The 25,661-nt window shown below is 26.6% G+C and overlaps 3 protein-coding genes and 1 long non-coding RNA gene across 7 annotated transcripts in view; 3 read left to right on the plus strand and 1 right to left on the minus strand.

Moving 5' to 3' along the window:
* The window catches only part of LOC135925541 (putative uncharacterized protein DDB_G0282133), a 60,979-nt gene extending 57,175 nt beyond the window's left edge, over positions 1-3,804 (plus strand). For all 4 annotated transcript variants that reach the window (XR_010571667.1, XR_010571670.1, XR_010571671.1 and 1 more), the window contains one exon: positions 3,677-3,804. The gene's annotated coding sequence lies outside the window, so the exon portion shown is untranslated. The remainder of the gene's footprint in view (positions 1-3,676) is intronic.
* A 1,745-nt stretch (positions 3,805-5,549) lies between these two features.
* On the plus strand, positions 5,550-17,070 carry LOC135923116 (UDP-glucose 4-epimerase-like). Its single transcript, XM_065457696.1, has 7 exons — positions 5,550-5,699; positions 5,740-5,855; positions 5,901-6,014; positions 6,057-6,233; positions 16,064-16,244; positions 16,341-16,688; positions 16,929-17,070. The coding sequence occupies exons 1-7, from the start codon at positions 5,582-5,584 to the stop codon at positions 16,988-16,990; spliced, it is 1,116 nt and encodes a 371-aa protein (XP_065313768.1). The 5' UTR covers positions 5,550-5,581; the 3' UTR covers positions 16,991-17,070.
* Positions 17,071-21,274: 4,204 nt separating this feature from the next.
* On the minus strand, positions 21,275-22,012 carry LOC135923117 (uncharacterized). The gene is made up of 3 exons (XR_010571134.1): positions 21,860-22,012; positions 21,699-21,808; positions 21,275-21,472 (listed from the first exon to the last, which is right to left on the minus strand). It is a non-coding gene; the product is annotated as an uncharacterized LOC135923117 (long non-coding RNA).
* Positions 22,013-23,271: 1,259 nt separating this feature from the next.
* LOC135924376 (uncharacterized) lies at positions 23,272-24,580 on the plus strand. Its single transcript, XM_065459432.1, has 2 exons — positions 23,272-23,905; positions 24,111-24,580. Exons 1-2 carry the CDS (start codon positions 23,272-23,274, stop codon positions 24,578-24,580), a joined length of 1,104 nt encoding a protein of 367 aa, XP_065315504.1.
* The last annotated feature ends 1,081 nt before the right edge of the window (positions 24,581-25,661 follow it).

The raw sequence follows: 25,661 nt of genomic DNA on the forward strand, positions 1-25,661 counted from the left end.
TTAGTATTATATCATAAAATTTAGCCTTCGATTCAACGTCTACATTCATTCTTATTGTATCTACCTGTTCATGTATATTTTCCGCCAAATCAATAACCTGAACCAAATCTAAATTTGGTTTTTGTAAATTTCTACAAAGTAGTGAGCTATAGGAAAATAATTTATCGATGCAACTAGCAGCAATGATAAACTCTGATTGATCAATTGAATTCAATAATGATATCGCTGCTAACGACACATTACTTTTTTTTCATGCTCAACCTTATTTATAAATTATCGTTTGATTTCAATCTCTTTGACTAAATATTTTTCCATTTTATTAATATTTTTGAATAATATGTTGGAAAATTGATATTCAAATATTTGTAAAATTTTGATTGGTGGGGGGGGGGGGGTCTGGGGTGGTAGGGGTAAAATTTTTATTAGCTCAAAATGATATTTATGAAAATAGTCAAATTTGCGATGGGGGGGAATTTCCCCCTTTCCCCCCCATTGGTTACGCGCCTGGTTACCAGCAATTTTTTTTTATTTATAAAAAAAATGTTAAATTCTAGAATTAATTTTTTTTTTATGTAATATAATATTTTAAAAAAAAAAACAATCCGGAGCCACATTTTAAAACGCCATTTAACGTTATTAAAATCAAACCAGTTTGTTTTCTATTTATGATTAAAAAAATGGGGATCTAAATTGTTTTTTTTTTAAATATTATATTATATAAAAAAAATTAATTCTAGAAGTTAACATTTTTTTTGGAAATAAAAAATTGATTGCTGATAACATTACCCAAAAACAGCTTTGAAAAAACGTTCTGTCTGGAAATGACCAAAGACGGAAAAGGGAAAATTTAACAATGCTTCAAGATATAGGAATACTTGATAGTCCGTCATCTTTAACACAATACTTAGTGAGGTTCGCTAATGGGTTTTATTGCTCCATGCGCTATTAATTTAGTAATTTATATTATATGCTATTTTAGAATGTATCGCATTTTAGCTCTATTTGTATCATTTCAAACTTGTACATTTTCCAACCTGTAAACTATCAATTTTAAATTTAAGTTTTTTTAAATGAATATTTTAGGTAAAATTGCGATATATATTATATAACCTAATAAATAATCCAATTCCTAAAGCTTTTAAATAAAAGTTAAAAGGAGAGACATCTTATATCATAGCTGGTCATACTTGAGAAATTTTTTATGTAATATTATAAAATATTTACTATATTATACAATATTTATTTATGCAAATAACCCCCAAAATTATTATGCATAATTATTGAAGCAATGGGTTGGTTAATATATATATTTAGATATAAACGAATAAAATTCTCCGTATTTTATTTAATATATTTTATTAAAATAAATTTATATATTCTTGACCATATATTATTTAGTAATAATAACATTTAGGCAGATGATTTGTACACGCTTTTATATCAGTATTCCATTCTTATATCTGTTTCTGTTCTTTAATTTGAGTTATTTTATAAAAAATAGATTTGGTTCATTTTTGTAGCTTTTACTCTTTTTTTTTAATATTCCTGAAACGTATAATTTCTAATTTTTATTTAAAAATCATAGATTTCTTTCATTATTTACAAACATACAAAATATTATCCCAAATGAATATTAACAAAAATATTGTTAGATCGGAATATATTAATAATAACTTTTGTAATATTTAGATAAAATATATATATCATGAAAATAATAAATCATTTTAGGAAAATGCGTGAATCTTCATTGCTAAATTTTGTTGAATGGTAATAATTCTATTTTTTTTAAATTAAATGAAAATGAAAAGTGTGCTTAATCAAAATGGTATAGAGACTTTAGCGGGTCATCATCTTATATTCTTAAAGCTATTAAATAGTTTAAAAACATCTCTTCACTATTGGGGCTCTTCGATAAGATAAAAAATAATATTTGCTTTTTAATAGCAGACCCTCCAATTTAGTAGGTTACGAATAAAAATTTATTAAAAATCTAATATCTGCCATTTTTAACCATGCGTCAAAGTTTATTTTTTTTTCGTAAAGGATGCACACCAAAATTTTTGCATATTTTTAGATCCTCCTCTTTTTTTAAATACTATTTTTTTTACTGATAAATTTTATATAAATTATAAATCTTTTACTGATAAATTTTATATAAATTATAAATCTTTTTAGAAAACATCATAAATATTAAATTAACGGATTTTAACTAGGCTCTTCCTCATTCCTGCAAATTCTGGTAAGCTAGATCTTCTTCCACTTCGTCATCATCTTTTATTGCCTGTAGATTGGTGAATAACTTCATAATGTTTGGCTTCATATCACCAACTCATTTATTAGATTGTGCAATTAATACATGGAAAAGTAAAGGAGACCGAGACTATACTGTAGTTATGGTAAAAAGGCAAAGGTCTATGTTCATTTTTACCGTTAATTGTTTCAAATTTGTTTAAAAGATGTATTTCTATGCATATTCATTAGTAGTGGGAAATTTGAATTCAAAGAGTTTTAATCATTAAATATGTTTTAGTTTAATTTTACCAACTTTGTTATTTGGTATATTTGTTTTGAGGCAAAAATATTTTTAAATTTTATGAAAGGAGTAGGTAAATTTGTGAAGCAATAATTTTCAAGGTGACTATTCCAAAATATTTAAAGTAGTTTTCCTATTGTGGAATCTCCTTAATAAACTTTGTTATTACTGAATATATTTGTAATGATCACTCTAGAGATAAAACCATTTTGAATGACTTTATTCCTAATGATCCCTAAAAATCTAATGTAAGTCTCGAAACATCTGATGAGTCTATGTCGGACTTACTATCTAATCATGATCGCAGGCACTTCTACCACAGAGGGGAGTTATAACACAATATAGGGATTGAAATATAATGAGGGAAGAGAAAAGAGGAAATAGTAGTGGATGGAGTACAGGAAATATGGTATTTCTAAGCCTATTTTGATGATTTATAATTTCTTTGTTAAGAAATATATAGGGGTAGAAAGGAAAAATCGCGGGGGGGGGGGGGTTAAGTTTTAAACATTATCATTTAAGAAAAAGTGCGAAGATTTGTTATAAAGCAATGCACCAAAATTTTTCTGAATGGGAACATCCTATTTGTGTCAGGAATTATCTATGTGAGGACTAATTCTTTTAAAATAATTTTCTTAAATAAATACTAATATTATAACAAGAATAATAATAAAAAAAATTGTGTTTTGTAGGTTAAATTTTTATTGCGAAGCGCTTACCATTTTTCCCATGTTAGTTAGTAAAAAGTACGTATATTTATTCCCAAATAGCGCACAGTATAAAAGGTAAGCCCCATTTTATTTTGTAATCCAATAATAAGGTTATCAATGATATAATTAGTTTAATATTCTAAAATAAAGAAAAATCGTAAAAGAAGAAATCAACCACCATATATCCCAGGTCTATATTGCTCGTTAACAATCCTTTTTCAATAGTTATTAACAGTGAAAACTTTCACATTCTATATATTGTCTAATCCCCCCTTCCCACGAATCCGATCCAACTCCTTCATTCAGACAACATACTCGAAACGAATTGTCAAAAACCCTCAGTAACCTTAGTAATATTTTATCAGAAGAAAAATTGAGGATAATTTGTAGGCTTATGAATAAGATAACAAAGTTCAATCACATAATTGTATAGATTGCAAACCGTTAGTCATCTCTAAAAGGAGACATGGACTTAGCTATTTATATAATCAAGGCCGACAGCAACATCAAACCTCAATAAATCTTACAAGTCGGAGCCTAAACGCAGCTCGTATCCCAAACATTCTTGAACCTACTAATCTACCATATCATCACAGGATAGTCGATATCTGACGACAATCTCTTGGGAATCAGGCAAATCTCTTATTGGAACTTCACTTGTTCATCCTCATTCTCATCAGACAAAAATCCGACCCTATACTTTTTTATAAAAATATAATAATTTTCATTTCTCTTTGATTCAATTTTCAATATAAATCCCATAAAATATATAAATAAAATCTTTTATCATTTAAAATACCTTTAAACCTTTTTGCGAACATTGAATTTTCTTTGGTTAATAAAATTTTTTTATATCCATCTGCAGCATCTACATATACGGAGATGGGGGGATAGGGGGGGGGGGGTGTAAGAATAGTTTGCATACAGTTTTTCTTGAGAGAGTAAGGGGGGGGGGGTGGTAGGGGCCTCTAGGGGGGATGGTAAATTTTTTGGGGTAAATTTTGAGATGAAATAGGACAAAATATATTACTGCAAAAATTAATACTATTATTATAGACCTATTATGATAAAATGATATTGCTGATCATCGACCAAATCTATATAATGCAAACAATCATAGACATTATTTTTCAAATAAAAGTTTTTGCTATTGTTTTAAATGTAATTAGGTTAGACATTCTCAGCAAACTCATATTGCTATATATTCACAATATTTTGATAGTTGGTGGTAGAGATAAAATAATTGAAGTTATTCTTTTTAAAATTTTTGAAAGGAGTATTATTACAATTAAAAGGTTGTTATTAATAATGGGAAAACATAGCCGCAAGGCAACGAAATTTTTTAGGTGGGTATTAGATTTTTGAGTGGGGTTTGCATCCAGTGAAAATCCTATCATGTAGACGCTGTCCATCTGTGTTTAAGGTTAAAAAATTGTAAGAAAATATACTTTAAATTTTTGTGAGATAACATTAACACACAAGAAATAAATATTTAAATAATATTAACTTTTGCTAATATTTAGAATCAAAAATAACCTATATGAAATAGAACATTTTGCAATTCAAAATAACCTATATGAAATAGAACATTTTGCAATTCAAAATTCATAAGGTACTTTTATATTTTTTCAAAAATTCTTGCTTGGAAGAAATTTTTCCCTCTTTCACCATCGCTTGCTATGTATCTGACCTCTTTTGTATTTTTTCACAAATTTGATGATATGGGTATGGGGGGGGGTTCCCCTCTCCTGCTGTCTACGCGGTTTGGGCTATGATATTTTTAATAGCTTTTTAACAAATGAACTAATATGTTTTATGATTGGGGTGTGTTTTGCTTATGGCCATTTTCCCCTAAGACATCTCGCCTATAGAAATACTTTTCTCCTAAAAAAAGTGCTAAAATACTTAATTGACCTGCAATTGCTCATTTACTATTAAATTTTCGGATTTAATTTTACATTGCTCACTAATTTTTAAATTTTGCTATTTTCTTAAAATATTTTTGACATTTTTCACGCTTTTAGGTGAAACTACATTTTCTAATTTGCTAGAATTCATTATTAAATTTGGAATTTAATCTTTTGATGCTTTTCCAAATTACTGTGATGAAATAATATTAAGGTAATTTATTGGCTAAATAAGAGTTATCTTCTTACTAGTGAAAACTAAAAAATATTCCCATCTTAAAAAAATAAAATTTTTACTTGTTAAATTTGACGATGATTGACATTCGAAAGACTGCTATACGGAAAGAACATTCATTCATTGTTTACATGCTTTCAAATATTTGCACGATTACGTTTAAATATATTATATAAATATTAAAATAAATCGTACGATGCTCGATATATTAGTTACAGGAGGAGCTGGTTATATAGGAAGTCACACTGTTATTGAACTATTAAATGCAGGATACAATCCAATAATCGTTGATAATTTTAGTAATAGTGTAAAAGGTAATATAAAAAAAGATTTTTTATTTAAATTTTAAATTAGATCATAATAATAAAGCTGAAAGCCTAAAAAGGGTAGAAGAAATAACAGGTAAAAATGTCACGTTTTTTCAAGTTGATTTATTAAACATCAAAGATCTTGAAAAAATATTTATTAAAGTATTATTGCTATTTCCCTCAAACTAAATGTTTAAATTTATATAGTATTCATTTTTTTGTGTTATACATTTTTCTGGCTTAAAATCAGTGAGTGAGTCAAAACAAATTCCATTGAAATACTATACTGTTAATTTAGGTGGGACATTAAATCTATTAAATGTAATTTTCATAATTTATAATATATATAATATCTAATATCAGACCATGTTTAAATTTAATGTCAAAAATATAATATTCTCAAGTTCAGCAACAGTTTATGGGGAGCCACAATATTTACCTATAGATGAAAAACATCCTGTTGGTAATTGTATAAATGCTTATGGAAAGAGTAAATATTTTATTGAAGAAATTCTGAGGGATTTAGCAGAATCAGATAGAGTATAATTTTTCATTATATATAGATTATTATTTATAAATTAGCTAATCAATTTTTGTTTTAAATTAGAGATAATTTTATGGTTTATAATAGAGATCTGAAATACCTGGCAGGCTGGACTAAGTAATTTCTGGAAAGATTTAATGAGCTGGTCAAAATTTGAATTTTTTTATATATTTGATGAATTCTACCATTTCATAGAAGTAATAATCCATAAAGTATAATGTTTTTATCAATTAAACCACTCATCATAAAGTAGTTGTTTATTTTGGTGTTCAATAACATATATTTTTGTTTAGACCTTGTATTTAAAAAAAATTAAAAATAGGGCTGGACAATTTTGTGAAAAATTGAAACTGGGCTGAGCAAAAACCAAATTCCCACTGGGCCAAGCCTTAAAATTTTTCCATTTGCAGTATCCTCTAGTTAGTGTTGTTAATCGGCTTAGCCGAGTCGGCTCGAACAGAGCTCACCCAAATTTTGGGTCGTTTTTTTCGACTCTAACTCAAAGTTTTGGTCGTTTTTTACGACTTCGACCCGAGTTCAAGCCGAAAAAAACGACTTCGACCCAAAATATGGGTCGTTTTTTTCGACTCCGACCCAAGTCCAAGCCGAAAAAAACGACCTCGACCCAAAATATGGGTCGTTTTTTACGACTCCGACTAAAAATTTGGGTCGTTTTTTTCGACTTCGACCCAAAATATGGGTTGTTTTTTACGACTCCGACTAAAAATTTGGGTCGTTTTTTTCGACTTCGACCCAAAATATGGGTCGTTTTTTACAACTCAAACTTGAAGTTTGGGTCATATTTTTCGACTCAAACTTGAAGTTTGGGTCGTATTTTTCGACTCAAACTTGAAGTTTGGGTCGTATTTTTCGACTCAAACTTGAAGTTTGGGTCGTATTTTTCGACTCCAACTCAAATTTTGGGTCGTTTTTCTGACTCAGACTCAAACATCGGGTCGTTTTATTCAATCCGACCCAAAATATGGATCTTTTTTTTTAAAGTCGACTTAAAGTTAGGGTTGCTTTTTTTCACCCTTAACCCAATATCTAGATCATTTTTTTTGACCAAAAGTCAAATAACATTTAGTATATATTAATATTATAGGCGGGAAAGTTACTTAAAGCTTCTTTAAATTATAATACTCTGGATTAACTATTCATCATAGTTATTTTTTTAAATTTTTAAGTGAAAATGCACCATAGAAAAGATCCATTTGTTATGATGGTTATTTTTGAACTTTTTTAAATGAAATAGATAAAAATATATATTGTAGACATGTTAAATCAAAATTTCAGTGAAGATGTACCATAGATAAGTGACAATTGTCATAATCGCCATTTTTGAGCCTTTTTGAGTTTTTTTAAAGGAAATAGCTAAAAATATATATTCTAAACATGTTAAATTAAAAATTCAGTGAGGATGTATCATAGATAGGTGACAATTGTCATAATCGTTATTTTTGAACTTTTTCAATTTTTTTAAAGGAAATAGATAAAATTATATATTCAAAACATGTTAAATTAAAAATTCAATGAGGATGTATCATAGATAGGTGACAATTGTCATAATCGTTATTTTTGAACTTTTTTTCAATTTTTTTAAAGGAAATAGCTAAAAATATATATTCTAAACATGTTAAATTAAAAATTCAGTGAGGATGTATCATAGATAGGTGACAATTGTCATAATCGCTATTTTTGAACTTTTTCAAATTTTTTTAAAGGAAATAGCTAAAAATATATATTCTAAACATGTTAAATTAAAAATTCAGTGAGGATGTATCATAGGTAGGTGACAATTGTCATAATCGTTATTTTTGAACTTTTTTCAATTTTTTTAAAGGAAATATCTAAAAATATATATTCTAAACATGTTAAATTAAAAATTCAGTGAGGAAGTATCATATATAGGTGACAATTGTCATAATCGCTATTTTTGAACTTTTTCAAATTTTTTTAAAGGAAATAGCTAAAATTATATATTCTAAACATGTTAAATTAAAAATTCAGTGAGGATGTATCATAGATAGGTGACAATTGTCATAATCGTTATTTATGAACTTTTTCAATTTTTTAAAAGGAAATAGCTAAAAATATATATTCTAAACATGTTAAATTAAAAATTCAGTGAGGATGTATCATAGATAGGTGACAATTGTCATAATCGCTATTTTTGAACTTTTTCAATTTTTTTAAAGGAAATAGCTAAAATTATATATTCAAAACATGTTAAATTAAAAATTCAGTGAGGATGTATCATATATAGGTGACAATTGTCATAATCGCTATTTTTGAACTTTTTCAAATTTTTTTAAAGGAAATAGCTAAAAATATATATTCTAAACATGTTAAATTAAAAATTCAGTGAGGATGTATCATAGATAGGTGACAATTGTCATAATCGCTATTTTTGAACTTTTTCAATTTTTTTAAAGGAAATAGCTAAAATTATATATTCAAAACATGTTAAATTAAAAATTCAGTGAGGATGTATCATATATAGGTGACAATTGTCATAATCGCTATTTTTGAACTTTTTCAAATTTTTTTAAAGGAAATAGCTAAAAATATATATTCTAAACATGTTGAATTAAAAATTTAAGAGGATGTATCATAGATAGGTGACAATTTTCATAATCGCTATTTTTATCATTTTTTAAAGAAAATAGCTAAAAATATATATTCTAAACATGTTAAATTAAAAATTTAAGAGGATGTATCATAGATAGGTGACAATTTTCATAATCGCTATTTTTATCATTTTTTAAAGAAAATAGCTAAAAATATATATTCTAAACATGTTAAATTAAAAATTCAGTGAGGAAGTATCATATATAGGTGACAATTGTCATAATCGCTATTTTTGAACTTTTTCAAATTTTTTTAAAGGAAATATCTAAAAATATAGATTCTAAACATGTTAAATTAAAAATTCAGTGATGATGTATCATAGATAGGTGACAATTGTCATAATCGCTATTTTTGAACTTTTTCAAATTTTTTTAAAGGAAATAGCTAAAATTATATATTCTAAACATGTTAAATTAAAAATTCAATGAGGATGTATCATAGATAGGTGACAATTGTCATAATCGTTATTTATGAACTTTTTCAATTTTTTTAAAGGAAATAGCTAAAAATATATATTCTAAACATGTTAAATTAAAAATTCAGTGAGGATGTATCATAGATAGGTGACAATTGTCATAATCGCTATTTTTGAACTTTTTCAATTTTTTTAAAGGAAATAGCTAAAATTATATATTCAAAACATGTTAAATTAAAAATTCAGTGAGGATGTATCATATATAGGTGACAATTGTCATAATCGCTATTTTTGAACTTTTTCAAATTTTTTTAAAGGAAATAGCTAAAAATATATATTCTAAACATGTTGAATTAAAAATTTAAGAGGATGTATCATAGATAGGTGACAATTTTCATAATCGCTATTTTTATCATTTTTTAAAGAAAATAGCTAAAAATATATATTCTAAACATGTTAAATTAAAAATTCAGTGAGGATGTATCATAGATAGGTGACAATTGTCATAATCGTTATTTTTAAACTTTTTCCAATTTTTTTAAAGCAAATAGCTAAAGATATATATCCTAAACATGTTAAATTAAAATATCAGTGAGGATGTATCATAGATAAGGGACAAAAAATGTTATTATATATACGAGTAGTAAGGTACATAATAATTTTTAAGTGATAAAATGAGATGCTAATATATTTCTTGTAATTTTAATTTATAAAAAAATTCTTAAATATGTTATTGTCATAGACTGGGTCAGAAAATCAACTATCACATAAACTCATCTATGTTTTATTCATATTATATTAAGTTTGAGGATATTAAAATATTTCCTCTTTGAAGTTTCTAGTTAGGATAAAATTTACTTGGCACATCTTACAATGATATTTATACCTTGTTTTTTTTTCGAGAATAAATTTTATGCGATATTTCATGAAGGAAATTACATATCATTGTACAGAGAAATAACTTTGTATATATTATCTGCACCAATATCTTTTATATCAATCTCTATCGATGACATTTTAAATTATATTGGAAAACTAGATTGTGTAGATTTATAATTATTAATTTAAAGGATTAAGATTTTAGAATTAATTATAAATATATCTTAATAATTTTTATATGCATTTAATATTTAAAATCTCTCGTTATAAGCCTATTTAGCAAGAAAAATATTGACTAATCCTGAAATTACAATAATAGATATCTATACCTTTATATAATCTATGAGAAAAATTGCTCTCATAATATTCTTTTTAATAAAATAGTGAATAATTAACGCCTGAAAAAAAGTATAGCGCTTTATAACATGGTTCAAAGTTAATCCCAGTATCAATTTTAATGTGTAAAACATTTAAGAAATGATTTAAATTGGAGAACTTTTATTAATAAAATTTATGTTAATAATATTAAATTATAATTTTAAAAACAAAAAATGAATAAAATAAAAAAATTTAGATTTATACCCCTAAAAATAATAAAAAAAAATTTGGAAAGTTAATAAAAATGATTATTAATCATATCCCTATCCCTAACAATGAAGAAAAGAAAAAATCTCAACAAATTTGCCGTCTAGCTGGCACCACTAAAAGTAAAATAAAATATCTTTTATAATTTTAGAATTTAAATAGTCACTTCACTTCCATATGGAATTTTTAAACTAATAAAACAATAAATTTTTTAAATAAGTTTTTGCGATTCCGGATGCATTTTTTCAATTAAAATATGAATTTTTTTAAATATAATTTAATAATTTAGGCGAGCCATATTTTTCATAAATGTAGTGTTAAGTCGAGTTTTTTTAAGTCGTACTGTAATTCTGAGCGTTTTCCGTACCTTTGCATGTTGGCTAAAGATTTTTTGTCGCAGCAAAGTACATCCGTTGAGAGCGAGCGTGTCTTCTCAAGAGGGGTGGACACCGTAACAAAGAAAAGAAATCGCATGGCCTCCGAAACACTTAAACAGTGTTTATGTTTAAATTCATGGGATATCAATATCATGAATAATAAATTTTATACATAATTTTTATATCTATATATAATGTTAAATTAAATTTTTTGTACATTAATAAATATATATAATTTAAATAAAAATATTTAAACTATAAATGTATCAAATATTTAAGATGATTTGAGCTTAGTATTCTTGTTTCAGGCTGTTGTTTTTTATGAATACTGGAGAATATTAGTGTTTTAATATTACTAAATTGATAACTAAAATAGTTTTTGATATTAAGATTTAGAATTTTGAACACTTGAGAAAAATTACAAATTAAAATTGATACTAGGATTAACTTTGAACCATGTTATAAAGCGCTATACTTTTTTTCAGGCGTTAATTATTCACTATTTTATTAAGAAGAATATTATGAGAGCAAATTTTCTCATAGATTATATAAAGGTATAGATATCTATTATCGTAATTTCAGGATTAGTCAATATTTTTCTTGCTAAATAGGCTTATAACGAGAGATTTTAAATATTAAATGCATATAAAAATTATTAAGATATATTTATAATTAATTCTAAAATCTTAATCCTTTAAATTAATAATTATAAATCTACACAATCTAGTTTTCCAATATAATTTAAAATGTCATCGATAGAGATTGATATAAAAGATATTGATGAAGATAATATATACAAAGTTATTTCTCTGTACAATGATATGTAATTTCCTTCATGAAATATCGCATAAAATTTATTCTCGAAAAAAAAACAAGGTATAAATATCATTGTAAGATGTGCCAAGTAAATTTTATCCTAACTAGAAACTTCAAAGAGGAAATATTTTAATATCCTCAAACTTAATATAATATGAATAAAACATAGATGAGTTTATGTGATAGTTGATTTTCTGACCCAGTCTATGACAATAACATATTTAAGAATTTTTTTAAAAATTAAAATTACAAGAAATATATTAGCATCTCATTTTATCACTTAAAAATTATTATGTACCTTAATACTCGTATATATAATAACATTTTTTGTCCCTTATCTATGATACATCCTCACTGATATTTTAATTTAACATGTTTAGGATATATATCTTTAGCTATTTGCTTTAAAAAAATTGGAAAAAGTTTAAAAATAACGATTATGACAATTGTCACCTATCTATGATACATCCTCACTGAATTTTTAATTTAACATGTTTAGAATATATATTTTTAGCTATTTTCTTTAAAAAATGATAAAAATAGCGATTATGAAAATTGTCACCTATCTATGATACATCCTCTTAAATTTTTAATTCAACATGTTTAGAATATATATTTTTAGCTATTTCCTTTAAAAAAATTTGAAAAAGTTCAAAAATAGCGATTTTGACAATTGTCACCTATATATGATACATCCTCACTGAATTTTTAATTTAACATGTTTTGAATATATAATTTTAGCTATTTCCTTTAAAAAAATTGAAAAAGTTCAAAAATAGCGATTATGACAATTGTCACCTATCTATGATACATCCTCACTGAATTTTTAATTTAACATGTTTAGAAAATATATTTTTAGCTATTTCCTTTAAAAAAATTGAAAAAGTTCAAAAATAACGATCACTGAATTTTTAATTTAACATGTTTAGAATATATAATTTTAGCTATTTCCTTTAAAAAAATTTGAAAAAGTTCAAAAATAGCGATTATGACAATTGTCACCTATCTATGATACATCATCACTGAATTTTTAATTTAACATGTTTAGAATATATATTTTTAGATATTTCCTTTAAAAAAATTTGAAAAAGTTCAAAAATAGCGATTATGACAATTGTCACCTATATATGATACTTCCTCACTGAATTTTTAATTTAACATGTTTAGAATATATATTTTTAGATATTTCCTTTAAAAAAATTGAAAAAAGTTCAAAAATAACGATTATGACAATTGTCACCTACCTATGATACATCCTCACTGAATTTTTAATTTAACATGTTTAGAATATATATTTTTAGCTATTTCCTTTAAAAAAATTTGAAAAAGTTCAAAAATAGCGATTATGACAATTGTCATCTATCTATGATACATCCTCACTGAATTTTTAATTTAACATGTTTAGAATATATATTTTAAGCTATTTCCTTTAAAAAAATTGAAAAAAGTTCAAAAATAACGATTATGACAATTGTCACCTACCTATGATACATCCTCACTGAATTTTTAATTTAACATGTTTAGAATATATATTTTTAGCTATTTCCTTTAAAAAAATTTGAAAAAGTTCAAAAATAGCGATTATGACAATTGTCACCTATCTATGATACATCCTCACTGAATTTTTAATTTAACATGTTTAGAATATATATTTTTAGCTATTTCCTTTAAAAAAACTCAAAAAGGCTCAAAAATGGCGATTATGACAATTGTCACTTATCTATGGTACATCTTCACTGAAATTTTGATTTAACATGTCTACAATATATATTTTTATCTATTTCATTTAAAAAAGTTCAAAAATAACCATCATAACAAATGGCTCTTTTCTATGGTGCATTTTCACTTAAAAATTTAAAAAAATAACTATGATGAATAGTTAATCCAGAGTATTATAATTTAAAGAAGCTTTAAGTAACTTTCCCGCCTATAATATTAATATATACTAAATGTTATTTGACTTTTGGTCAAAAAAAATGATCTAGATATTGGGTTAAGGGTGAAAAAAAGCAACCCTAACTTTAAGTCGACTTTAAAAAAAAAGATCCATATTTTGGGTCGGATTGAATAAAACGACCCGATGTTTGAGTCTGAGTCAGAAAAACGTCCCAAACTTTGAGTTGGAGTCGAAAAATACGACCCAAACTTCAAGTTTGAGTCGAAAAATACGACCCAAACTTCAAGTTTGAGTCGAAAAATATGACCCAAACTTCAAGTTTGAGTCGTAAAAAACGACCCATATTTTGGGTCGAAGTCGAAAAAAACGACCCAAATTTTTAGTCGGAGTCGTAAAAAACGACCCATATTTTGGGTCGAAGTCGAAAAAAACGACCCAAATTTTTAGTCGGAGTCGTAAAAAACGACCCATATTTTGGGTCGAAGTCGAAAAAAACGACCCAAACATTGAGTCGGAGTCGAATAAAACGACCCGAGCTTTGGGTCGGGGTCGCGACTCGCGGCGTTTTAACAACACTACCTCTAGTTAATAATATAAAAATTTCAGAATATAATTGCCCTAAAAAATTCCCTTAATAATATTTTTTATTAAAATTTCCAAAAATAATTCTACCATCTCAAAAAAGATTTTTTAGGGAATTGTTTACCACTTGCCATAATATATAGAGATCTGTTGAGTATAGGACTGGACCTGAATCTTCCCTATTTGGATCTGGCTTGTTCTATTTAAATAACCAGATAATTTAATAAAAATTTAGATCCAATGCAGTATAGATGGGAAATATAATTTCCTTTTGCTATTTTTTTTATCCTAACTAACCTCAAACAATGGATGCTAGAATATTTATGAAAAAAGTGTATCTTGTACTGGAGAAACTCAAATCTGCCCCATTTAGTCTTATAGTTTTAATGGGACCTATGGCAATGACTTTTTCCTTTATAAACCATGTTATTTGACTAAATATATTATTTCCAAATTTTAAATTTGTTTAGGTTTTAGTATATTGTCTTTTATTTACTATACTTTTTGATATGGTATTTTTTTAATGTAGCTTAAAATATTAATTTGTCATAGATTAAGAAGTATTAGTTATTCTAGATGACTGTTTAAAAATAGTCAAAAATAAACATTTAGATATTAGGCGTTATTTTATATCAGGGTAAAAGGTCTATTTACAGCTACCTTAGCCATCTGTTTCTTCTATTTCTTTTAAGTTATTTAAGAAATTTCATCCTCCACTTTAAGTGTCTATAGTTTGATAAAATAATAACACAAATAAATGATGATTATTTCAAAAATTTTGGGCACATTTACTTTTTTAAGAAAATTTGGATCATTTAAAATTTAATTTGTTATAAACTGTTACGTGAGGGAACAGGATTTGGATGGGGTGGGAAGATTGATTCTAGAATTATGAAAATAATCCTAATTTATTACATAATTAAATAAATATATTAACATGAATAATATTTTTAAGGATTAAATATACTATACAATTGATAAAAATCTATAAATAAATAAAATATAAGGGTAGTTGGGTTCCCAAGATGAGCCATAATTGAATTTGAAAGCTTATATTTTTTAAAAAAATTCTTTAGGGTTTGTTTCTTAATAGATATAAAAATTTATATGTTTGAGTAAAAAATGTCTTTTGTACATAGATGCCTAGATGCATCCGAAATTTTTAACAATTTTTAGGCCCTCCTTTTTTAAACACTATACTTACGATTTGCAGATAAATTTTAAACCTTTTTTGGAAAACATTTAAATATTAAATTAACATTTTAACTGGGTTCTGTCCCAGTTACCTGCAAAATCTTTTAGACTGTATCTCTTTCCACCGCCTCATATTCATAACAACTTTTATCGCCTTCCGATTGATGAATATCTCTATGAAAACTCGCTTCATTTTACCCGACTATTTATATTGTAAAATATTCTTTTAAACACTCGATTCATTAGTCCTTGACCATAATAACGTTTCCAGCTCCTAATAGAAGCTTTTCACACAGATATAGTATCTAGGCCATTTTTCTATGAATCATATGGAAATTAATAGCAGATTAAATATATGTTTTTCTTATCGGTTATTAACATTTAATATATTGAGTTGGAAATATAACGATTTACATAAACTATTTATTCAAACATACATTTTAATACCAGTCCTGGAACATTGTCATACTCAGATATTTTAATCCAATCGGAGCTCATAAATCGGGAAAAATTGGCGAAGATCCGCTTGATATTCCTAATAATCTGATGCCTTACATATCTAAAACTGCAATGGGCATATTTCCCAAATTAAATATTTTTGGCAATGATTATTCCACCGTCGACGGCACAGGTAGAAATATCTCAGAAATTTTCTATAATTAATTATTCGAATCCACATTCTTCATCTTTATAAAAAAAATATCAATCATTTTATCTTCATGTTTAGGTGTCCGAGACTACATACATGTGGTAGATTTAGCTAAGGGGCATGTGTGTGCCCTTAAAACCATGACTCCAAAAATTAATAACGGATCTTTAAATAATAGCAAACAAGGTAAGGAGGCTCTAAGTCATAAAGATGATAAAAGTGATGGCGTCAGGATATATAACTTGGGAGTAGGAAAAGGTTGTTCTGTGTTAGAACTCATGCATAATTTCGAAAAAGTTTGCGGTAAAAAGATTCCTTATGAATTTCAAGCACGTAGAGCTGGGGACACCGCCTCTTGTTATGCTGATGCTTCGTTAGCGCTCAAGGAGCTAAACTGGAAGGCTGGGATGGATATTAACGAGATGTGTAAGTTTTTATTTTAGCAATTTGTCGTAAGCCATTATCTCCTTGATTAACGTATTAAGGATTATATATATATCTCAGTTTTTATACCAATAGTTTTCGATTACTCATATTATTTCGAATTACTAATTAATTTTATTTTGACATTCTGCATAACTTACAAATAAATTATCATTAATAAGGAAGCTTTCAATATTTTTAAATGAAAACAATAGCCCTACTAATCATCTATTTTATTATTAGGTCAAGATACTTGGAATTGGCAGAAAAATAATCCTAAAGGCTTTGCAACTGAAAAAATTTAGTATAATTTATGGAATAATTCACGAACATTAATTTATGAACATAATTTTTTAAAGTTGGGTCAATTTTTAAAAAAAGTTATTTATACGAATCAATCTATTTTTATCTAAAAAATTAATATATTATACTAAATTTTTATACGATATAATATTTTGTAATCCATATTTTAAGGATCGTCATGGTATTAAAAAAAATAGATTCTTGCTGACATGTAATTTTTTGACTTAGATATTGCTACTTTTAGTTGATTATTATAGGTTTCTATGTCCACTATTGGTCGAAATTGCATCCAAAACATTATTCTTAGGGATCCTCTTTACCCTTTTTCTTTAAAAAAATCTCCAAAAATTAGTTTAAATTTCTTTATGTAATAAAATTAAGTGGTTAGGTCCAATCAGTATGTACATACTATTTTAGAGGTATGTGCCTGCTTATAGATACTTTTAAGATACATTTTAATATACTTTTATTTAACTTATGATTCATTTTATTTCATATAAGCATAAAATTTAAATAAATATATATTAAAAAATATTAAAACTAATATAATAAAAATATATATAATGTAAAACTTATATTTAAGATATTAAAACTTATATTTAAGATATTAAAACTTATATATAAAATAAAATATTAAAATTTATATATAAATATTTATTAAATTTTTTTTTCACCATTTAAATCTATAAATAGTTCAAGATTGTGGATATTTTTATCATGTAGAGGTATATATAAATCCTTGCTTAGCAATGACGCCCATTAATTATTAAAAACAATACCATTATTGCAATTTTAAATTTATTTATAATTTTTTAAAATAATTTTATAGATATTCCTTCTGACATTTAATGAATGAATTATTAATGTAAAAAATTTAAGTAAATGCTGGTTTTAAGAATTTGTTCAAAAGAACGATAAAAATAGGGGTAATGACAATTGAATGAGAACAAAATATAAAAATATTGTTTACATATTTTATGCTCTCATAGAGTTTTGTTCGAGAACAACGGCGAACCCTTTATATATCTATGATAAAAATTGTATCTGTTTACAGATACATTTGTGAAATTATATCTAGATCTATTTTTGATGATGTATCTGTATCAGAGTTGATCGTTATTTGTCAAAAAAATTCGCGCGCTACCGCTATCGCTAATTGTTAAAAAAAAGTAGCTCGCTATTAGCTAATATTTTTAAAAAGTAGCTTTAGCTACTAGGCTGCTTTCATAGTGGAGACGGATCCGATTTTTACATCCGTTCCGTCAAAAGTCAATCTCATTAAAAATGATATATAAGTTCATAGTGTGTCCATTCCGATACCTTCCATCTTAAAAACGGATCTGGCAAATTTTGAAATCAAAACATTTTGACTTTTTGATCCGACAAATCTTATAGAGCGTTATAACGTTACTTATAAAATTTTTATAGTTATAAATTATGGATAAATTTAGGTTTACAATTTGGTGAATCAGGTATTAAAACTTTACAAATATAACATAGAATTTTTTAAATAGTTAGTTTTTACAGATATTTTTTAGGTGATGAGTTAAATTTTACTCTTCCATTTGTCTTCTCTATTTGTAACATACCTTGTTAAAAATAACTAAGCTTGTTTATGTTTTAATAATAAATTACCCTAAAAATATTAATGCTATCATTTGTTATATTGTATTAATACTATATCTCTATTTATCATAACTAAATAGAATTTTATTTTAATTCTAACATTATAATACATATATACATTATTAACTAATAGAATTTTTTGTATTAATTATAATAGCATTTTATCATAACTATTCCATTTATCTTCTCTTTGACTCTCATCTACCTTGTTAAAAATAACTAAATATAATTTTTTTTTTCTAATATTTTAGCTTGTTGATGTTAAAAATGAAAATTAATGTGTTAGATTTAATTGAAGCTGTAAGAGGATCTAAATTTATATATGATAAATTTAATGAAAGTTACAAGGATTCGAGCAAAAAATCCGAATTTTGGATAAATTTTGGTGAATCAGGTATTAAAACTTTATAAATATAAGATAAAATTTTTTGAATATATTTTATTAATTAAATTGAACACTTTCAATAATTATATATATATTTAGAATTGATCAAACAATATGATCATTCATTACCTCTGTTTTATATTTTTTAGGTGATGAGTTAAATTTTACTCTTCCATTTGTCTTCTCTATTTCTAGCATACCTTGTTAAAAATAACTAAGCTTGTTGATGTATTAATAATAAATCATCCTAAAAATATTAATTCTATCATTTGTTATATTGAATTAATACTATATTATCTCATGTAAGTATTTAGATAAAAAGATTAAGCTTACTATTTAATTCTTAAATTTGGTATTACAATGTTAATCAATATCTTTGAATAATCATTTAGGAGCAAACTTAATTTTTTAATTAAATTAAACACTATCAATAATTGAGCAAACAATATGATTATTTATCTGTTTTATATTTTCAGGTGATGAGTTAAAAACTAGGTGGAACAATCTCAGAGATTACCAAAATAAAGAATATAAAAAAACTCTGGATAAACCTAGTGGTTCAGCAGGACACCATATATATCTGTATGGCCGTATTATGAAGCATTATCTTTTTTAAACAAAACATTAACACCTAGAACACAAATATCCAACATAACCATATCAAATTCCACTCCGCTGTATGATATCACCACAGATGAAAATATATATGTAGAAAAAAATATTTCAAAATCGAATAAAAAAGGAAAAACAAATTTTAGAGAAAAATTATTTGAAAAAATAATAAAAATAGAGGAGGATAAAAAAGAAGTATCCTCCTTTGCTAAATTTATAGATGAAGAATTGTCATCTTTACCACAGGATCACAAAGATAAAGTGAAAATGAACATTATTCAAATGATTTTTTTTATATAAAAGTCAATTAAAAAAATAAATTATATATTTTTTAATATTTTTATTTTTAAATAAATATATTTTTTAATATTTTTATTTTTAAATAAATATATTTTTTAATATTTTTATTTTTAAATAAATATATTTTTTAATATTTTTATTTATAAATAAATATATTATTATTGTTAAACATATTTTAAATTTTTTATTACAAAATAATAAATATTTGTTTTGTGCTTTTTAAACTTAGCCTAACCTATAATTATATCATTTTAAGTACCATATCAGGAAAGGTCTGATAAAAATAAATTTGATTAGTCAAGGCTTACTAAGTAGGCAAGATATTACACTCAGGATCGTTTTTTTATATAAGCTACTTTAAAAAAAATATCACATTAAAAAATCAGTAGTAATACAGACCTCAGTAGTATCAATTTCTAATAAATCTTATTACCCATTCACCTACAATAGCAGACAATATTTATTTACATGTATAAATTTTTTTTAAGAATTTATTAAATAAAAACATGGGAAATTGGTACAAAATAATTATTTTATAAACAAGTTCTTGTATTTTTATAAAAAGAAAATATATACCAAAAAATATAAAGAAATTAATACATATAAATTCAAAATATTGAAAAAATAAATATTAATTTAAAATATTAGTTTGCCAGGGCAAAATGTCTATATTATTAAAATAATTGCTAAATAAATTTCTTATATTTTTATTTTGATCAGAACTATTTAATACTCTGTTGGTTCCATAAAGGATAATTTGAACCACCAGGATCAAAACTTATTATATTTAAATTTTCTTTAGTTAATATTATATTATGTAAAATACAAGTTGCTTTAATGATGTCTTTAAAAACAGTAACCTCTACCTGTTTTAATAAAATTCTCCACTTTGGGGTTAAAACCCCAAAACTACACTCCACTATCCTTCTTGCCCAGGATAGGCGGTAGTTAAATATTTTAGAATCATTATTTTTAATATATGGCTTCATCAAATATCTTTTCAGAGGATATGCTCCATCCCCTAAAATAACATGAGGCACCACTATATTTGAATTAGGTAAAAGCTTAGGGGGTTGAATTGGAAGCTCACCACTTTCAATTCTTTTTGATAGAAGTGAGTTTGCAAAGACTCCTTCATCACTCTGGCTTCCATAACTGGCAACATCTATAACCATAAATTTGCCATTATGATCCACCAATTCTTGAAGGATTATTGAAAAACTGTGTTCCTGTGTGTGGAGGCTTATTTGTCTTACAATGCTTCCCATCAATGGCCCCTAATAAAATATTAAAATTTTAATATAGCAAGAAATAATATAATTAAAAAATATTATCTTTTGCTTAAATATATCTATCACCTATACAGTTTGGGAAGTTCCACATCTCCTCAAAGCCTTGAGCTACTTCCTCAAACATCTCTAATGTAGGTACCATCATATGGATAGGTTGCAAAATATCCCATAAAGCCTTGATTTTATCTCCTATTATTTGCTTAATAGTGGATACTCCTAATTTATAATTATAAGATATGGAGACATATGAATCCCCGGTTGCAAGATATCTAGATTAAATGCAGTAAGAAATTATAAAAATGTATTTTAAAATTATAAAAATTAGTAATAAGATATAATGTGTCTGATAAAAATAATAATTAATAAGTTTTTCAACCTTTATTAATATAAGGGTTAGATCTCAATATTAAATATAAAATTATTTTAATATATATGATAAGCTAATTTTAATAAATTTATAAGATATATGCAGGTTAAAAAACTATAAATAAATACCTCAAGGTAATCATTAACTTTTTATCTGATGTAATTTGATTCTTGATAAAATTCGTTTTCTTTTTTGTGATTGTAACTTTTATAAGATTTAGTATATAATAAAACGTTTCCTATTTTTTAAAGTGGAATTATGAAAATACTATATTTAATAATATATTCACTTTTTTCATACGCATATAATTATAAAACTTTACATCATTTTCAGGTAATTTCGGCAGCAAAGTAAAATACCCTCCCTCCTTTTTTTCGAATTAACTATATTTTTTTCTTTCTTGACATAATTTAACTAAGAAATATTGATTCATTTTAAAAAATAAAATAATGTCTAATCTGTTTAAATCGAATCGTTATAAAAAAAATTCACTATGAAAGCCTTGTCGGACGCCGTCAAATCAGATGTTTTGACATCTAATCAGAACCGTCTCCACTATGAAGGTAGCCTTACCCTGAATTCATAGTGAGCGATTGCGATTTCGCCGCGATATCGCAGCGACCGATCAGCTGGATCGATCGCAGCGATTTTCATTATAGTGCAGTGCAAAGCGTTAAAAATTCAAAATGGTATCCATCCTCAAATTATTATTTTTTTACAGAATGATCTTGAAGAGGAGAAGATACTATCTTTTAATAAAACAAAAGAGGGCGAATTTTATGTCCTCTTTCCTAAACTATTAAAAAATGAGCCTAATTTTCAACTATATGAGAATGACTAAAGTAATTTTATTCTATTTTATCTATAATTAATTTTAATTTAGGAAACCTTTTATTATATACTCATACTTGTAAAACCTTTATTACATACCAAATGTACCAATTTTATAAAACATCCTATAAGTGTTGAAGAAAAGCTCATGGTTTGTTTAAGGTAAAAATAAAGCAATTTATTATTTAAATATATTTTTTATTTAGGTATTTAGCAACATAAGATTCATATAGTATAAATCAACACTGCTATTCTGATTCATTCCATGATTATGCTTATATTTTATATAAAAATCCTATATTATAGATTTTTATAAATTTAATCATATCTTATTTTGTATGTTATATAAATATCTTGTTTTGTATTTTATATAAATACCTTGTTTTGTATTTTATATATATTATAATAAAAATAAAGTTGTTATTAATATAGTTTCAAATAACAAAAATTTATTCAAAATAATTTTAATCAATAATCTTTTAATTTCTTTTTTTTCCTGATTGGTACAATCATAAATATCTTGTTTTGTATTTTATATATATTATAATAAAAAATAAAGGTACAAGGCTTTAATGCAGGACTTTTGGGAATAATTATATCATTCAATGTATTTCACAAAATGTTTATTTCAAATAATATAAATACATACAAAATATATATTTCAAATAACTCTCCCAAAATCCTACCATCAGCCTCATCGTGGCGGGGGAGTGGCAACGTCTTTTGGCGGCTAATGGCGGTCTAAAAGGTTCCCTGTGATCTGGGTCTAGAATAGGATCACCGTCTCCTCGACGGGGTGTAAAAACCACTTAAAGAGGTTGATGTCAGGAAGGGCATCCGATTGTAAAAACCTTACTACAAAATTTCCCTATGGTTACAACAAAGCATGGGCGGGGTACAGCCCAAAGTACCCCGTGGGCCTCCTCATCCGCCTACGACAAAAAGAAGGATGGGAAACCTGGTGGAACCACTATTCATGAAAATGAAACTTATGACGGCCATAAACGACCTGATAAAAAGTGGAGAAACCAGTTTACGGGTGATCGAGTTAGGGTCGCGACATGGAATGTTGGGAGTATGACGGAAAGAGCGGGAGAAGTCGTCGATGTATTGCACAGAAGACATATAGATGTGTGCTGCATACAGGAGACTAGATGGAAAGGAAATGGGACCAGAATGATTGGCAAGACTAACGAAAAGTATAAATTCTTTTGGCAAGGAGGTATTGATGGTAAGGCTGGAGTTGGGGTATTGGTTGCGGAGAAATTGGTAGACAAAGTAGTCGAAGTGAGAAGGCTAGACAACCAGATAATGGTTATCAAGATGATTTTTGGTAGAAAGCTATATAATATTATCTCGGCATATGTTCCTCAGGTTGGAAGAAGTGAAGAAGAGAAAGATATATTTTGGGACAGTCTATTGGGGGTGACATCGAGACTGGCAAATGAAGAGGGGATTATTCTGGCTGGTGATCTGAATGTACATGTGGGAGCGAGTAGTGAGGGTTATGACGGAGTACATGGAGGGTTCAGTTACGGCATGAGAAACTTGGAAGGAGAGAGGATTTTAGTGATGCTATGGATATGATTGTCTGTAATACAATGTTTAAGAAAGAATCAGAGAAGCTGGTGATTTATAAGTCGGGTAGTACCAAAAGTGCAGTGTATTACCTGTTATATGTGATCGATGTATAGTAAAAAATGTGAAAGTGATATCGGGAGAGGAATGTATAAATCAATATCGACTAGTTGTAGGAGATCTCACTCTTAAAGGTGCCAGGGTCACTAAAAGAAAGTTTGTCCCAAGGCTGAAGGTTTGGAAATTAAAGGAGGAGAGTGCTAGACGTCAATTCAATATAGCATTGGCGATTAGGGAGGCGGAGGTGGCACAAGCATCTGGAGTGAATGACAAGTGGGAAGCCATAAAGAAAGCCTGGGTAATGACAACTGAGGAGGTATGTGGATGGACAAAAGGGCCGCCTAGACATAAGAAGACTTGGTGGTGGAACCCGGAGGTAGCGAAAGCCGTGGATGAGAAACGGAGGTGTTTCAAAGTATGGTATAATAGCAAAGAAAATAGTGATAATGATATTTACAAGATGGCTAAAAGAAATGCTAAGAAATTAATAGCGAAGGCTCAAGAAGAAAAAAGACACGAGTTTGCTAAAGAAATGGAATGAGCTGATGGAATTGGAAATATGGTTCGAATGGCAAAACATATGTCAAAAAAGAGGCAGGATGTGATAGGTGTAAAGTGTTTGAAAAATATGGAAGGAAAAATGGCGATTGATGGTAGTGGTATTAAGAACACCTGGAAGATTTACATGAAAGGACTTTTGAATGAAGAAAATGAATGGGATAATAATATTAGTTGTGCAAAGGTAGAAGGCCCAGGGTGTAAATTTGGCAAGGACGAGATAAAGAGAGCAGTGAAAAAGATGAAAAAGGGAAGGCATCGGGGTTAACGATGGTGGTATCAGAGATGTTTAAAGGTTCTGATGATTTAGGGATTGAATGGTTAATGAATTTAGCAAATCAAATTTTCACAGAAGGTACTATTCCCGAGGCGAAGAAGTATGATTATCCCAGTATACAAGGGGAAAGGTGATCCTTTAGATTGCCGGTCTTACAGAGCTATTAAACTCTTGGAACATGCAATGAAAGTATTTGAGAGAGTGTTAGAGAAGCGGTTAAGGGAACAAATTAAAATTGATGAAATGCAGTTTGGTTTTACATCGGGAAAAGGCACGACAGATGCAATTTTTGTGGTGAGACATATTCAGGAGAAGTATCTTGCGAAGGAAAAGAAACTCTATTATGCGTTTGTTGATTTGGAGAAAATAAATTCTTAGATATTATTAATTACCAGAATCATTACTAAGATTTTGCTACAGAATCTTTGGGAATAAATATATCATCTGATATATTCTCACTATCAATGAGATCACTTAAATAATAAATATATTTTATCAATTAAAATGCTATATTTTACATTCATGTATACCTCCTGTTATTTCATTAAATATATCATTTGCATCTATAAAAGCTATTTTATCTATTTTCTAAAAAAAATTAAATTTAAATCATAATTTTAACTTGATCCTTTGGTTTTATATCATCAAAAAAGGTTGTCATTGATCATTTCAATTAATAAAAAATTAGCGCTAAATTTAAAAGTAGCGCAAAATCAAAAATTTTGAGCTATATTCACCAAAATCTGTATTTAACGAAGCACTATTTCAAAATCTCGCGATAAACACA

This window comes from Gordionus sp. m RMFG-2023, chromosome 2 (genome assembly GCF_954871325.1).
Source record: "Gordionus sp. m RMFG-2023 chromosome 2, tfGorSpeb1-WG-v2, whole genome shotgun sequence".
NCBI lineage: Eukaryota > Metazoa > Nematomorpha > Gordioida > Chordodea > Parachordodidae > Gordionus > Gordionus sp. m RMFG-2023.

Excerpts from the sequence above, each read along its gene's own strand:
- LOC135924376 (XM_065459432.1), top strand. The coding sequence starts at position 23,272 with ATGGTTACAACAAAGCATGGGCGGGGTACAGCCCAAAGTACCCCGTGG. Across the intron at positions 23,906-24,110 it reads TGTGGGAGCGAGTAGTGAGG|TGATATCGGGAGAGGAATGT; the intron begins GTTATGACGGAG and ends AAAATGTGAAAG.
- LOC135923116 (XM_065457696.1), top strand. The coding sequence starts at position 5,582 with ATGCTCGATATATTAGTTACAGGAGGAGCTGGTTATATAGGAAGTCAC. Across the intron at positions 5,856-5,900 it reads TTGAAAAAATATTTATTAAA|TATTCATTTTTTTGTGTTAT; the intron begins GTATTATTGCTA and ends AAATTTATATAG. Across the intron at positions 6,234-16,063 it reads ATTTAGCAGAATCAGATAGA|TCCTGGAACATTGTCATACT; the intron begins GTATAATTTTTC and ends TTTTAATACCAG.